Source organism: Labrus mixtus, chromosome 18 (genome assembly GCF_963584025.1).
Source record: "Labrus mixtus chromosome 18, fLabMix1.1, whole genome shotgun sequence".
Classification (NCBI taxonomy): domain Eukaryota; kingdom Metazoa; phylum Chordata; class Actinopteri; order Labriformes; family Labridae; genus Labrus; species Labrus mixtus.
In genome coordinates, this window is record NC_083629.1 from 4824722 (window position 1) to 4841866 (window position 17145).

A 17145-nucleotide genomic window follows, 5' to 3' on the forward strand; every position below is an offset into this window, starting at 1 on the left:
GAGGTTTTTTGATGCCTTTAGCGTCTGCAACAGATGCTGCAGATTTTTAAACAAACTCGCGACGGTAAAATCTGGTTGGGGTGGTTGTTGGGGGCCTTTGGTGGCTCCAACAATAAAGAACTGGGGATTTAAATCTTCTGTGAAACAAAAAGTTGACTTTCAGTCATGACTTTAATTAGGGATGTTCTCAGGCAACTAATTTCCAAGTTGATTAAACGAACATTTAAATTCAGGCTAGTCGACTTGTCTAAAAGTGAGAAAACTCTCATGAAGCAGTCAAAATTGAGTAGTATTTACTATGCAGTCATTGTTGTGATGAGCTACGTTATCTTTTCCGACTGAGTGGGATCACAGTGTCTGCAGGTAAACAATGTCAAATTGGATTGCAGAGTGTGGCTAACGTTAGCATAGCTAGCACCAGCCTTCATTCATCCTTGCAGGTTAAAGTCCACATGCCTGGGCCAAATTTGTTCTCGCGTTTTCGCATTGCTCTGGTCAATAAGCCGGTTTAATCTGACACAGCCTGCATACATTTAGCAAAATCAAAATATAGCCAAACTGCTGTGCCATCCATCCGTGTGCTGGTTTACATGCAGGCAGTAGTGCGGGGAAAGAAGACCCATTAACTGGAGCTACATCCCCGTCAAGTGACTGGTGGCTGCATTACAGCTTAGACACAACAATTGACTGGTATCGAGGGCCACAAAAAGAAAAAATGTTTTAACCTACTAGTAATTCTGGTAGAGGGTGAAGACTTTCATTGTGTAGTCGGCAAGTAAGGCACAAACCCAATTTTAATCCACACCACTTTGTGTTTCTCAATATTTACCAAGTGCTTTTCGTGGCTGAGATCAATTCCCTTCCAGAAGCTATGCACGATGGGTAAAATCAGATAGTTTTAGTTTTCCTGAAGATGTCCCATCCTCTGTCTGCTAAATGCCTTGCTCTTTTTTTGCATAGTGAGACGCTTCAAACCTCACCTCAACAAATTGCTCTTTGTTTCCACATGTTAAGAAAGAATAAAAGACCTGTAAGCTATTCTAAAAGGTTCCATGAAAAGAAGTTACTTCGTGAGTCTGAATACGACACCAAAGTGGTGCATGCAACAAACTGTTGACATAAATCATTGTAGGGTTCAAAACACGTTTGCCATTCAAATAATTAACCACATAAAAAATGTCAAAAACTAATCAGAGGGTATTACATTAACTGTTATTTGAGGATACGTCCACATGGCATCTAGTGACTGATAACATAAAGCACCTAAAGGAGGTTACCTTTTATCAGTGTGCTCTCACTCTAAGGTATCCTATTGAAGTCAGAGAAGAAGAACTGAAGATGATACCAAAGACATCAAGAAGAGAACTTTTTGTGACCCAAAGCATCCTGTGCTGTACCAGGGGTATCATCTCCCCCCAAAAAAGCCAGCCCATCAACACAGGAGAGGAACAGGAGGACGAACGCTGACATCATATTCCAAAATCTCCAGTAACAATCAATTCAGGCCCAGTCCAAATTCCATTTTGGGGATCTTGATCCCAGTCAAGGTCAACTGATCGCAGTTATTTCACATTTATGGGAGACAGGGAGTGCATCTCAGTTTAGCAACCTTTTTGTGTGAGTAGTGCTCCACGGAACAAGAGTCGTCTGTGACACTGCTTGTCTTTACAAGCTCGGTTTTAATGGTAACTAATTCCTTTGTCATGATAAAGACCCTCTTTTATTTTGATTGCAGTCTGGGTCATGGCAGATCATAACTTGATTTTCACGCTGTGGTTAATGAAACGTGTAAAAGGGGCTTTTACTGAGAAGTTTGCACAAGGTGAATGAGACTAAATAGGCAGGCTGAGATCTCTAAAGGGAAACCACAATATTCATTCAAGGCTAATGTTTATTGCCACTTCACTTGATCCATGGCTTAGAGATATGACACTGCCTCCCTATTCAAAAGAACCTAATTGAGCAAGGAATACGAATACTTGAATGGGGTTCATGGCATGGAAGACTGAAGGAGACGCAGAGTGTCGACATCTGTGAGCATTTTGAAGTTTGAAAATGAAATGAGTCAGTCAACATTAAAATGTTACACCAATTAATGAAACACAACAGAATATTTAACCCTTTCCTTTAACATGACATGCAGTAATAACACATGCTAGGAAGAGGATTGTAACACCTGAAATTATGAAACATCAAGCAGTGGATGGGATTATCGTATACTTTCAATTTCTAAGGAGTGGAGGAGAAGTCTCATGCAGTCATTTAAATCCCTGATTGACAGCTCTTGACCATCTGACCAATCATCCAAGGCCTCACTTCCCACCTCTTCACCACGGCACACTAAGCAGGCAATCATTAAGTACGATAATGGCCCCGTGCAAAAAGGTCAACCACAGTGCAAAAACGACAACTCAAAGACAGCACACATCACCGAGGAACATGCCGATTTCTAAAACATCAAAGAACATAAAGGCCACAGGTTTTACAGTCAAACCAGCGTTCGTCTCTAGTGTGACTGTGAGGTGCTTACTTTCTGGCGGCACCCTGTCTTTGTGCGGACAGCCAGAGAGGCTCCGATGGTGGGGGTACAGGCCCGTCACGTGTCCCGTGCCATCACAACCTGGCGTCGGACATCGACTTTCCTTCTTGTCTGCTCGTGAAGCATCTGCAAAAAATAATTTATATTAGGTTTGACTGATGCGTTAGGATATGTGGGGGATTCCAGACACATACAGTATTCTCACGCTAAAACTGTATTTGATAAGTAGACCTAGCCTTGAATGGATGAATGAAAGTGAAGCCAATTGAAGTTGCCTTCAACATGCATTGTTTCTAGTGGCCAGCAGGGGACAATTCCATTGGTTGAACAAAAAAAAAAACAAGTCTATTTGTATGTAACCAGAAAGGAAAAATGATCTCATTTCTCACTTAATATAATATCTTAGTCAATATCTTTGGATAGGTTTAATGACTCAGTGTGAAATCGTAAGTCTTCTCCAAAGCACCATGGTGTTCATGTTGTAAATGATGCTCTCATAGTGACCTGCATCCCTAATGATATAACAGTAACTGTTGAGTTCTTACATTACCTCAAATATTTACAACAGTTATCAAAGCCAGATAAATCCTTCATTTTAACAATTGAAACAGAATGTGTCTTGTCGTGGCGGCCGCCGAGACAGACACAACATGTTTATCGTTGCCATGGAAACACCGGATGTTACGCTACATAAGGAAGCGGGAGCTGCTGCTGAAAGCTGCTGTACTGTTGCTGTACTGTTGCTGTATGTGATTAAAACGTCATGTAAATTGTACTTGGATACATCGTCTGTGAACATATTCTCTTCCTCAGGCCTGTTTCACTCAGTCGTCTTGACTACGGACAACGCAGAGTTTTTTCATTGGGGGTTGGGGGGGAGTATCAGAGGGAATTACTCCCATGATTTCCCACCAGCCTCGATGTCATCTTTTGTTATTGCCTTCCTTTGATTGAGAGCCCCCTGGCTGCAAAATGTACATACTGTGCGTTTAAATGTCTTATTTTATATTTTATATGAAAAAAAGCCTTTATTAACTACTTCCTGTTAAAGTCATGATGTGAAGACTGACGAGGAGAAAGATGAATTAAATCTCTTGATTATGAAGTTTGTTTGCACTAATGAAACTCTCATTTTAGCGAGCTTCATGGAATCTCTTTATCGTGTCAGAATTTGTCAAACTTCTTTTCATTCAAACACTCGGGCCTTAACGATGTTCCGCAGAGTTCAGCGTGACAATGAGGGGTCGGAAAAGTTTACACACACTTCAATGAACACACACAGCAGATGAGATTGTCTTTCCCTTCTAAAAACCCGGCGCTTCTATTTCTCCCCAACCCAAATCAGATAACGTTACAACCAAAAAGCACCGATACCAAGCTGTGCCAACTGGCATCGTTTGTCCTGATGTAACCGTCCGTCTGTAAAAACACGCTGACCTCCAAACAAGGCCGATGATTCTTCTTACTGTCGACACAAGTTGGATTCTGAAGGATGCAGTTTAAATGTTGAGAAGGAATAATATATTTGATATCTTTTCAAAAGCCTGTTTACAAGACGATAGCTTTGTATCTGTTTGTAAAATATGTTTGAGTGACAGAAAACTTTATCCAGACAAAGTATTAGCAGAGGAGACAGGGAGAGGCCTTTATCTCCTGCAACAGAAAGACACAACACTGATGAAAGTTTTACAGGTGTGTGTAACTTACTCCTCCCAAACACTAGAAGTTTGTAAATGACTGATGTCTGACACTTTGCAAAGTCTGGGGAACTTGCAGTGTCACTCTATAAGATGAGATTATTTCCCATTCTGCTCCTTATTGAAATTTACAAGACGAATAAGCAGAAACAGAAGCAGCTTGTTTGCCACAGCTGTCCATTTGTGTGCACTGGTCTGCCTTATATGAGCTGATTTTTGTCTGTTACGGTGGCTTGTCTGGTATTGCAATCTTGCAGGCCACTTGTGAGGCTTTTATTTTTCCCTACATGAAAATCACCACTGTGCAAATGTGTCCTAAAGGCACATGCATCTCCAACCGTTCCCAACCAGCAGTTAAGACCATGTCAATGATCATGATTCAGGACTAAAAACTAAAATAAACACTATTAAAAGAAATTTAGAGTATAAGACCAAAAATACCAAAAAATCTGGCAATTTCATTATAAAAAATGTGATGAATCCCTCTTTGTCATTATGTACAAAAATGACTGACAAACTCTTAAACAATAAACTGAAACTTTACTTTTTGTAATCAAGTTGTTGTTTTTTTTCCTATGAGGAGGAATGGGGTTACAAACCGAAACTCACCAGCAGCAAAACTTATTTGGTGGAATGCAATTTCAGATGTTACACATTGAAATTCAAAAAGAACCTAAAAAGGCTGCTTCTCATTCTGTCTGTAAAAATGTCATATAGCATGATACAAGAAAAGAAAAATCGTAGCGCCACAAAATATAAACCTATATGCTGAAAATTATTAATTGTTATATGTTTTTAATTAAGTCTTTTGCTTGTTTTTGGTAAAACTACATTTTTGTATCTCATATGTAAAGTCTGACATTACGTGAGCATTATTGGTTTGATATACTTATATATATATTAGATATAACCTTGTACATGTCTTCCAGGAGTGGTTTCATATAAGCTCTTCACAGACTTTACCACATCCACATCCACTCACACTCTTCTGTTCTTTATGTACTTCATGTGTGTTAATTGAATTAATAAATAAATTCATTTAAAGAAATCAATGAAAGAAAGACTGAATCAAATCAGGGCTTGTTGGGTGAAGCGGATGAGAATTATAATCAAGTGAAGGGGGCAGCAGGGTTGAGAAGCACACATATTCATACATTTACAAATGAGTCACCAAATGAGATTTCATGTCACATTCATCTGAAGAACGTGGACGTCATTATCCTTGGTGGCGCTCGTTTATCTTTGTCAGGTTACTGTCATATCAGTTTGGAACAATATTGCAGAGTCACGTCTGGCACGGGAGAAATTCTGTGTTGATAAAGAACTTGGTCTGCATGCATGATGTGGCTTCTTAATAACAGCTTCTTTTGGGGGACATTATTACATCGACAGTGTTTGAACAGTACGTTGGAAATCATTTCTCCGTTTGCACACACACACACATACATGATGCTTGGGCTTTGCCTGCCTCACTTCCATTGTAGGGAGTGGAGGCAGCCAAGTGGAAGGCATATTAGAAAGCAGGGGATATTGATTGTGGCTGGGGACGGTCTGTGCTTTGCATAGCAAATGGCCCCCATTACCATACCATCTCTGGATAATTAATGTGCAGTCAGTAGGCCTGTCGTTCGTTATCGGTCATTCTGATACTGTTCAATTTTCATCTTGGCCTCATGCTTCTCTCATGGAGCTGGCCTCTCCTCTGAACCCCCCCATCTTCCATCACCCACTCCCCCTCCCTCACCATGCTCTGCGTTATGAATCACACAGGAACCCTGGTCAACGAGTGTCTGCTACTATCTCGCCCGGGGAAAGATGTTATCGTGATGCAGCCGTCTCGTATCCTCTCATTATTCCAACATTAGCCAGACGCAGGGGCCATGGAAGGCTCTTGAAATTAACATTTGTGCGGCATTTAAGTGGCAATATATACCGGCTGTGAGTTATGTGGCATTTAAGGTGTGATATCACCCCTGCTGTGAAATAGCATGCTCTTATTTGTGGGTCTCATCTGGAATCTTCTGTATGGGAGGAAATCATTTAACCTAACCATGTCTGAATACAGTGGCAGTAAAAGATTTAATTAGAGGAGCAAGAATGAGCTAAACAAGAGAGCTTAAATCACACCTGAAAGTCTTCTTTGTATATATTAAACACATCCAGCACTTCTAGGACAGTGTATAACATTCACCACTGATGGAATAGTCCTGTCTCTGTACTATATGATTAGCATTATATGTGTATTTTCTGCAGAATCAATCCTCTCTGAATGCAGGAGGCCACTGTTTTGTAGCTTCCTCTCCGTAGTGCTTGCGCAGGGTTAAAAATAGGCAGCTTTACCCCAAGCTGCATCGCAGGGATGAGATTTGCGGCCCTAACAGGCCGTGCAGATTGCCATTACTTATGCCTGACAAGCCTACCCTCTGATGTTTCCATGCTGGCCTATTTTAACAACATAAGCTGCTGCTGCCGCTCCCGCTGCTACCCGAGATGTGAATTTCCAAATTGGCTAAAGAAGCTTGTCCTGGGGTTATACTGAGGTTTCCAGAATGCATGTAGGCTGTCTAGTCTCCAGTACAGGAGAGATAGAATACAGAGCCCGACAGAGGCAGACAAACGTTATACCTGAGCTTGTTAAATGAGGTAAACATGTCTACACTCGTGCAGATATGAAGGGCTTGGTGTGCATCTGAGCGTGTCAGAGATAATCACTCACCTTTATGGTAGAAAGGTTTCTTCATACCATCAGGAAGCCGGGCTTTACGTTCCATACCGTATCCATGCCGATGGCCATGGTCGTCATGGTTATACCTCACACCGTCTCTCCTGGCAACATCGGCCGCCATTTTATCCCGCATTGCCTTGGCGCGTTCTGACTCTAGTGCAATGGCCTTCTCCAGCAGGGACAGGTTCCCCTTTGTCATGTCAAACACCTCCTCCGACCGGTCCGACGTCACAGAGGCCGTGTCCTCGTCGTAGTCCCGGTGGTTCGTGTGATATCGGTCGTCCTGCGCGCAACTCGAGAAGGCCTTGGAGCGCGGGCTCAGCTGCTCCTCCAGCTTCAGGAGATTGTCCATGTCGGAATAGTTCCTGTCAAGTAACCGCCTCTCCTCTTGGCTGTGGTGGAAGTCGGCGTAGCTGTGATGCTGCGCCTGTTGATTGGGATCGCCGCATGAAAAATGGTTCAGCTGGGACGGTCCGTTGCGGTCGGAGGACTTTGTCTCGCTTAGTTTCCGCGCCAGGTCAAAGCATTGGTTCCGTAGGCACTCCAGACTGCTTAAACACACTTCCTCATCGCTGTTTTCTATTTGTCCGTTACCGTTGGTCTTACCTTGTCCATTACCACCATTGTGTGCATTTCCCCCATTGTGACGGCAGTCGTTCTGGCCGCCATTCTCGGGTGATCCATCTTCAAATTCCTGTCCATCTAAATTGTCAGACAGTACGGCGCCGTGACCTTGTGCCAGCAGCTTTAGAGAGTCCACCGTCTCCCGGACTACATCACTGTCAACGTCCAAACTCAGTTCCCCCCTCTGTGGTTCAATCCCTTCCCCCTCATCGTCTTCCTCCTCATCCTCCTCCTCTTCTTCTTCTTCTTCCTCCTCCTCCTCTTCCTCCTCCTCGTCCTCCTCCTCCTCCTCCTCCTCATCATCTTCTTCTTCCTCTGCGCTGTTCGAGGAGTTGCTGTTCATTTCGGACTCCGTCATGGCTCGGTTGGCGGCGTCCTCAGCGATCTTGCCCAGGTTGAGGAGGGACTTGGCCACGAGCTCGTCGTAGTTTTCGTACTCTTCGTTGTTGTTGTTGTTGTTGTCGTCCTTCTCCATCGCTGGGCCAGATTTGGGATTGCCACCGCCACCGCCACCTCTGCCGTCACCCTCAGCCCCCTCGCTACTGCTCATCTGATCGTCCTCTGTTTGAAAGAAAGAACAAACGTCTTGTAATTTCATTTGCCTCGTTCTATTTTACTGCTAAATCAAATTTCTGGGCTTGGTCCCTCTAAATTGGATAAGGAACTCTTTGCTTCCCCTAATAATTTACTTTGAGAGTCTTAACAGCAGCTTGTGTTTTGAATTGTGAATCAGCACAGGAAGTTAAATATAGTGGTTGGGGAAAGTTCCAGAGAAAGACGCTCTGATAAACAAGGGACTGTATCTCAGACGAGCCTTATTTTTGCCCTTATTTCCTGGATGTGTTTAAAAATGATACTCACAGGGCTTATGACTAATAGTATTACTAAAGAATTCTGTAAATAGCTGCAAATGAGATAATATTTCATTCATTGTTCCACAGAGCAAATCAAAACAGAGAATTTTTTAAATTACAGAGAGAAGAGTCTAAAATCTGAGAGATAATTTGGTGTTCAATCCGCGACACGATGAACCTCAGTCAGTAGCTATTCATCCTTTGCTAGTAAAGTTCATTTTTCATTCAATCATCAGTATCTTTAGAATTCCTTTCACTGCCTAATTGATTCTGACAGGCTGCAAAAGGTTACTGAACCTCTTCTGTCAGTAATTTCAAGCACTCACTCCTGGAGCACTTCCAATCTCTCCTTTCACATTTCCGCCCTGAGCCGCCAAGAGCACATTGCTCACGTTGGCGTCACATTTGCCACTTACATTCCTGCAGAGAAAATTAACCCAGAGCCCCCCAACCCCCCACCCCCCTCACCATGCATACTCTCACACACACAGAAATAATAATAGCAAGTTTGAATTCTGGTGAGAAATGAGCAAATCATAAGACATAATAATATTTAAAAACCTGGCATAGTTATTGGTGTTTATATTTGAATTAAAACCAGATTCAGTGATTTAATCACAATAAACATGTCAAGGTGAACATGACTGTTTTAAAAGTAAAAGATTAAATACACAAAAGCACAGGAATATTAAATAAATAAAAGAATCTGATTGTAATCAAACATCCTTCTTAGAAAACCCCTCACACTGACACAAAGCTACACACACTCAAAGCTAATGAGAGCAATGCTTTATCGGTGCTTGGGGGGGCGGGGGGGCGAGGGCTTTAGAGCGGGAAGAGGAAACAGTCACGAATGACCAGGCACATATTTTGACAGAGGAAGGCTTCTTACAGAAACCTCCTGCACCAGGGGTTTAATTTTTGATGGTATGAAACGTGGCACAAGGAAGTAATTTGAAGAGCAATCAAGGTACACAAAAGGGATACGGAAGCGAAACAGATTAAGGCGGGAACAGAGGGACTGGCGCTGCCCTGAATTGGCTTTGGATTAGCAATAGAGATGTGCATGCCACTGGGAAACACAGAGAAGCTCCCAAATGTCACCTCTATTACATGGAGGAGATTGGAATCTGCCAAGTGACCACGCAGTATTGCTGTCTTGGGGCAAATAGGAAGCCTGATAATGATCCATATGGAAAGATTTTTCTGCTTTTTTCCCAAAAATCCTGCAGATTTAAATGCTGCTCATAACGGTAAGGTGTCCCCTGGGAGGTCAAGGCTTAGAGTTTTAGAAAATTGCAAAAAAGGCAAAAAGACAAGATATTAGCAAATTGGGAAAACATCTTCATCAGTATGATCCATTTTTCTTTCCTTTTTGTTCTTTTTTTAGAAAAAACACTGAAAACAACAGACAAACCAATAAAAGCCAACAAAAACCTTTTACTAACAAAACCAAAAGCACTCAATGAAACCAAATACTAAGAACGCAACAAAATACAAACGAAAGAAACCAAATACAGATACAAAACTATAAACAGACAACAATACCAAATGAATGCAACAAAACCAGATACAGACATGAAAACTTCAAACTAACAATGAAACACAGGAAAGTCAACACAGCTAAAAAAAACAAAAAAACATGCCCAAACCAAATACAGTAAACGCAACCAAAAATATACAACACAAACAAACACAGACAATGCAACCAAGTACAGACAACACAACTAAATACCAACAATGCAACCAAATTATAAACAAAAAAAACAAAACAAATACAGACAACCCATCCAAAAATACATAAACAAAGAGACAATTTCACAACATACCAAATTTAATTTAAATAGTGAGAACATAACCTAGACAACACGTCAAAATACCAGAACAAAACTAAATATACAACAAACCAATCCAAACTAAGCAAACTAAAAGATTATAGACTCTATGATTTAATGACTTGGAGGAAAAATACATCATCTATTTCATGTTTGGAGCACTTACAATAACAATATATACAATGACTGCTAGGAATAGAAAGAGGGGAGGATGACAGGCTCAAGAGAAGGTGTGTCAGTGGTAAGGGTCAGGCCTCGGCTGTGGGCTCTAACCAACACCTCTTGTCTGTAGAGATGTTTTCACATCTTACAAGAATATAGGAGCATGGCAGCTGAGATGCCACATCAACACTGTAGGAGGGTAGAGCTACGCGCCAAACAGGGTTAACACACTCCTCACTCACAGCCTCACTCTTAATTGGACTTGAAGGGACTGTCAGGTCCAATTGTGATGCAGGGGTGGTGGAGAAAAACCTGCCAAATCTGGTTTTGGGCATGTCGAAGGTCGGGGTGGTATGTTTGGTGCAGAAGTTCCTCTTAAATGATATATCCAAAAACTGGTTTATTTTAGCATAATGTGCAGGAAAATAAAAAATAGAGTCGTTCTTTAGCTGTTTACCTCTCTAATATTCCTTTAGAGTCGAGGTACAAATTAAGATAATTTTATTATTTAAAATGAGTTTCTCAATAGTCTTTCTGCAGGTTGGAATAATAATCATGGCCCCGGGTTTGAGAATGTAGAATTATTTAAGTGTCTTATATGATTTAATTTTCTGACAAAGATTTTGTGCACAGAACTTTAAAGCAATTAAGTAGGATAAAAGCAGAGGAGGACTGTAGTGGTTTTAGCCATCATATAAGAGTAGCAGCAAAACATCGTCATGTCCTGAACGTCACCACCAACTGTACTTCATAAATATCTATTTCATTTTTAGGGGAGAATTACATTGGAAGACTCATTCTTGTCTCTTATCTAAACTAAATATAAAAGCTACAAGTCCCTACCCCCACCCCCTAATCTTTAAGATGAAGAAAAAACGACTAACCTTATAAAACAACACGCCATTTCATCCGCAAAAAAAAAATAATAATAATAATTTGACTTAAAAAGGGGGGGATCTTATCGCCGGGATCGTCTTATATTCAGGCCAATACAGTCAGTAGTAGGTTAATTTTTCAACCTTTAGACACAGCCAAGTCAGCCTAAACAGCTTCCGGTTTAGCCGAAAACTTGTCAACACCCAAATGACAATGCTAATATCTCAGCTAGAAGGCATATATGCATTTCTCCTGAATTTGATATGAACTTTTTGTAAACGAGTATGTTTAGTAGATTTATCTTAATAACAAAATGATGATAGAGGACTCTCACCTTGCCCTTGACTCTGCTCTCCGTCATCCTCTCCATCTTCATAGTCTACCTCCTCCACAGCATCCTCCTCGTCCTCTGCTTCTTCCACCCTCTCCTCCTCACCCTCCTCCTCCTCTTCTTGCTCCACTTCTACCTCTTCTTCTTCCTCCTCTTCCTCGTCCTCTCTGTCCCCTCTTTCCACCTCCCCTTCTTCATGCTCCATTTGCTCTTCGTTGTAGTCCATATAACCTTCAACCTCCTCTTCTTCTTCCTCCTCCTCCACTTCTCCCTCCTCCTCCTCCTCTTCTACTGCTCCTTCCTCCTCCTCTTCTTCCCTGTCGTCCATCTCCTCAGTTCCGTCTGTCTCGTAGCACTCCTCCATGGTGGAGTTGTCCATGTCATCTAGGTAGGTGCTCCTCTTGGGTGAAGTTTCTAGGGTTTGTCTGTCAAGACTTTTTCTCTTCTTGGCCAGAGGGCAGCCGTACACACTGCAGAGGAGAGACAAGATGCATAAATAATAATATATAAATAAATAAATGCTAACGGCGCTGATGTTTTTAAACAACAACCAAAAAGAATAGTGTTCAAAACGCCAATGGAACACGGACATGGACCCTTACTTGTACCCCTTAAGTAAAGCATGCTTTCTGTTTCTGAGAATATTATAGAGCTGTACCAGACTCAGGGCCTGATTCACTGAGAATGGATTGTGGCCACTAATGGCTCCAGTAATTACACATTATATGCTCCCGCTAGTTACTCAATCTGAAGTTCTAATTCCCAAAGAATATAGCCAGAATGATATTAAGGAACAAAAATATCCAAATCTCTGTAGTGTGCTCTTGTTTTAGGTCTGAATGTGGGGAGAAGCTACCTGCACCTTTAAGCCTGATTTATACTTCTGCTACTTCTGCTTTGAATCTACGTCGTATGTTCATGTCGGTTTTTTACCTACAGAGAAGCCAGCTTACGTAGCAGGACATGCACCCAATCAAAAAATTGGAAGCCCTGTGATTGGACTGCTGGGTAGCATCGTTGCCATTTGCAAAATTCTGCAGAAGGAATAATGCTACAAGCCAGTGTAATCAACTAGTGCTCATTATTTATCAGCTTCAACTCCATCATAATACATTCAGTTTCAGTTGCCTGTACACACACATGCAGATGATGTTTTTCACTTTTTTTTCACTCTAACTGCCCATGGTTGTTAGCAATGTGTATGTAAATGAGACACTTTTAACCAATGAGGCCGATTTGCATCGGAAGAGGCCAATACTGCACAATGGATCATTTAAATATGCACAAACAGCAATAGTGCACAGAGTCTCTGTTCGCTCTGCAGTGCATTCAGGGCTGCATTTAACCCTTTGTGTGTGTGCTTTGTGAATTACACAGTGTATGTTTGTCCCATTTGCACAGCTTAAATGTTAGCAAAAGCTGTATGATCCTTTATGAATCTGGCCCTCAGAATATTCAGTACAAAACAGACAGAATAAGAAATGACAAAATTGCAGCTCGGCACCACACCAATCTTGTAGAAAAGGCTCAGTGGGAAATTAAAACTTCTCCAGGTTGTTACTTTTTTCTTGTTTCCGATGGGGTCACCATCGTGTTATTATGTAACAGGATGAAGTATTTTAGTCACCAAGAAAGTTAGAGTCAGTGCCAGCACGGCTTGCTTGTGCATGCCTCCAGTCAAGACTTTCAAATTAAATCATATAAAGCTTTTTTTTTTTCAACCTGAGACAGCTGTATTCAGTTTTGTTTGGGAAAGGAGGAGATAATAGACCAATCAGATAAAACTAAGGGAATAATGAAGCCTATCCCTTATCCCATACACTTTAGATGGCAGCAGCTGACTTTATTCCCCTCATGACTTCCTGTGTCTTTTAAAAGAAGAGTGTGGACCAAACAATGACTTCTTAAAGAAATATTGACTTTTTCAGTTTCAGCTTTTGGGGACTGTTTGTTTCAGAGAGGTTCAATCCTATTTTGATCATTCGTCTGTCAATAAAATCCTCAGCATTAGAGACCCAAGCTTCATTTTAAGACATTTACAGACTGGTTCCTCTGCACATTTATGTATAATGGAGAATAGAAAACAAAAACATGCAAATAGACTTCGGATTTTCTCAACTGACGATTGGAGTTGTTGACTTTATGAAGGGAAACCCAAGAAAATTATACTAACTAACTATTGAGCATCTACACAATGCTCCATTTCATTCGGTTACAAAGAGATACAGTCTCTATCTTTGTATCAAACAAAGAGATTTAACCGTTTAATTTCATATTCATTTATATTCAGGTAACATCCGTTTGTTCTTCAGGTAAATCACTGAGCGTGCTCCCCAAACACTTTGTTTCAGACTGATATGCCCTTGTTCTGACGTGAACTGAGCGCAGCAGAACACAGAGGCTTGTCTGGAATTGACTGTAAGAGGGGAAAAGACAACCTGTAGCCTGATTAATTGAATCTTGCCCCGGCGCCTCGATTTTAATGTATTCTCAGACTCCCCTCGGCAGCAGGGGGACAGATCCTAATCTGATAATCTGATAATCTGTGTATTCGCTCAGGCTATTGATCACAGGGGGTTTAATCCATTTCTCTCATCAAACCACTGGGAGCCCCGAGCTGCTACCTGCCCCCCAATGCAATGTCGACTTCTGTTTTTACACATGTGTGTGTTTTTGTGTGACTCCGTGCACACATTTGGCACATTTGAACCAAAGCACCCACAGTCAGAATTATGATGAGTTCTGCTGAGTGTTTTGGCCATCAAATAAACCCCCCCCCCCCCCCCCCCCCATCCACGCTGGAGTGTAAGAGAGCTAAACACGCTTTGGGCATGTTCACTCGGCTGTGAAATATCCCTGGCTCCTATTTTTACAACCTCTGGATGTTTCCCCAGCTCGGCGCTGCTTAGAGTAAGACCTGATGTGAATGAAAGGCACAAGGCTGTGTGCAAGACTGAAAAAAATGGTGGTTGTTTGTAAATAAGCTTTTTTTTTGTCACACAGCCTGCTCAAGGCAAAAATAGTTCAAAAATCATTCTGTGTAAAAGGTAGGTGTCGGGTGTATCTTGTTCCACCTTTTGACATCTGTGTAAATTCTGGGAGTGGAAAGGATAGCAGAGGTGCATGGCGTAGTGTTACTCACCAGCAGTTAGTTAAATCAGAGACGAAGAAAAATAAGTCATCAGCTAACCAAACTTCCCTGCGATGTTCAGGAACATATAAAACCATAAAGGATCATTATTTTTGTTTAGGAAGAAATGATGCTGTTAGACTGGTTTGTTAACTTCACACTGACGTCTTACATGTCACCCATTACTTGAAGGAACTCCAGCATGGTGTTTACAATCTCAAATTAGGGCAGTTGAGTGACTCAGGACAACATCTTTGAACAGATACTTGCAAATTCCATGGTGGACGTGTTCTGGTTGTACATTTGATGGAGTGTCATCAAACAGGCTTTGTTTAGCATGCAAATAGTCCATATAGAGCGAGGAAAAGACACAGAACTGATTGAGTAAAGTACATTCCTAGAACGATCGATTCAGCTTTTCAGAAAATGTCTATAAACAGAAATCTGCATCTGATTGCAGCTAACGATCGAGTCGTGATCGAGTCGTGGATGTTGTCACTTAACATCAACTTCATTTTTGAGACTCAAGTTACAAGTCAGACTGTAAAAAATGACCGAACCTTGAAAGAATATACCTTCGCCTGAATACCCTTCATCTCTTTTTTGGGATATTTGATATTTGATCACCCTGAAATACCCCCATTTGAAATTGTGAAAAAGCAATGTGGGCATAATGCCAGGTCTTCTTTATGGTGTTATTGTGGGATCTATGGGCTTATCTCAGTGGTAGGCTGTATTGTAGGAAGGTGGACTGTAGTCTGACAAACTTTTCTTCCCTTTGTTCCTGTTGTTCAACTCAGTGAGTCCCACAGTTCAATATCCTATCCATCCAGCTCTCACTCTCTCCCTCTCTCTCTTTGCAGTCCTGGACGTCCATCAGTCAGCCAGGGTCCAGTCAGCTGGCAGGCTCAATCTTACCCAGCCCAGGGATCCCTTAATGGTCTGACCCCCTGCACCCCCTGCAAACAGGGGCCTCATTTCATTAATCTAAACCCACATGGAAACTCATTCCCTGCCTGACAGCCAGACCTCTCCCCCAGGGCAGCGCGAGGGTCTGCGGGACAGTGAGCGAGGGAGGGGTGTGCGCTGCGGCACTGTGATCAATAGCGCTTGTGACCAAACATCTCAAAAGCACATTAAAATGCCACTCATCCTGGCCCCTCCGTTCCAGGGACCTCTCCAAATAAATCAAGCGCCGGTCCCAGCAGGTTAGCTGCTGCCAAGGCAGGCGGGCTGGCAGGAGGAGGATAGGTGAGTGGGAGGAAGTGAGGGGGGGGGAGCAGGGGTGGAGGGAGGGAGACGGAGAGTGGGAATGGCAGATACAGACCCTCACCCACCCTCCTGTCATCTGGACCCTGCCTCTCTAACTTTTACCTTAACTATAAAGCAGTCTTATGACAACTTTTGCTGTTGTGGTTCATCAATGGCTGAGAGACGATGAAGGAGAATTATTTTATGTTTAATCAAAGCACTCTTAACATGTTTTGATTCTTCTCTACTTGTTCACCTGAGACAGCAGCCACTACACAGCTGTAACTGCTGCAAAATATTCCTATAGGTCAAATACAGTGACCACAGTATGTCCTTTAAAAATACTACTGATTCCACTGACTAGCTGGAATTTGTATTAGAAGTGTTTGAAAGTTGTCAGTAACTTACCAGACAAAACACAGGAGTTGCAGATCTATTCCTGCCTTATTCTTCTTGTGTATTTTTGTTATTGTGTATTACACTTTTTTTTTGTTAGATTCAAGCTCATCATTTATACCAGAAACAACACAATACCTAAACAAAGAGGTCACACCCTGATAGAAATCCTCCTTAAAGGGACTTTCACATAGAATACGGTGTGGGTCGTGCTAGCAGCGGGGTACGGCGCAGAGTTGGGTCGTGCACATCATCACGTCCATCGGTTATGAAGTTATGAAGTGAAGTTTATGAAGTTTAGGGTCATCCAGGAGTTTCAGCTCTATAACGACTGTAAGACAACACACCTGGTATGTCCAAACTGTTTAACATATCTATTCAAACTAGAGCTTTCTTGCCGATGTCCTGGTAGGCCTTTAGATTTGTGTTATAGAGCTCAGGAGAGAGGGACACCGTTTGTTGTGATCTGATCTGCCCTCCTATTGGATGCGCCCGGTTGTTGTCGCAGAGTCAAGTTAGCTCTGTGCTCAGCTCGGCGCAGGTCAGATAAGCTGTTGGGTGGTGCAACAAAGCAACACTTAGTGCCCGCTGCATCCTATCCAAAGGTGCCTCAAAGTTGTCTGATACCAGTCGTTACAATCTGACACACAAAAGTGCCAAAAACAGGGACTTTCAGAACATCCAGGTATAGTGTTTTAGCCTTTTAAAAACATCTTACAGCTGCC

General features: G+C 42.1%; 1 protein-coding gene across 4 annotated transcripts in view; it reads right to left on the reverse strand.

Annotated features, from left to right (window-relative positions):
* myt1lb (myelin transcription factor 1-like, b) overlaps window positions 1–17145 on the reverse strand; it is a 120343-nt gene that overhangs the window by 30518 nt on the left and 72680 nt on the right. For 3 of the 4 annotated variants that reach the window (XM_061063300.1, XM_061063299.1, XM_061063301.1), the window contains exons 5-7: window positions 11647–12113; window positions 6953–8146; window positions 2531–2665 (exon numbers count right to left, since the gene is read on the reverse strand). In XM_061063300.1, coding sequence (XP_060919283.1) covers window positions 2531–2665; window positions 6953–8146; window positions 11647–12113 — 1796 coding nt within the window. Of the gene's footprint in view, window positions 1–2530; window positions 2666–6952; window positions 8147–11646; window positions 12114–17145 lie in introns of those variants that run through there. The other variant, XM_061063302.1, reaches the window with a different exon arrangement.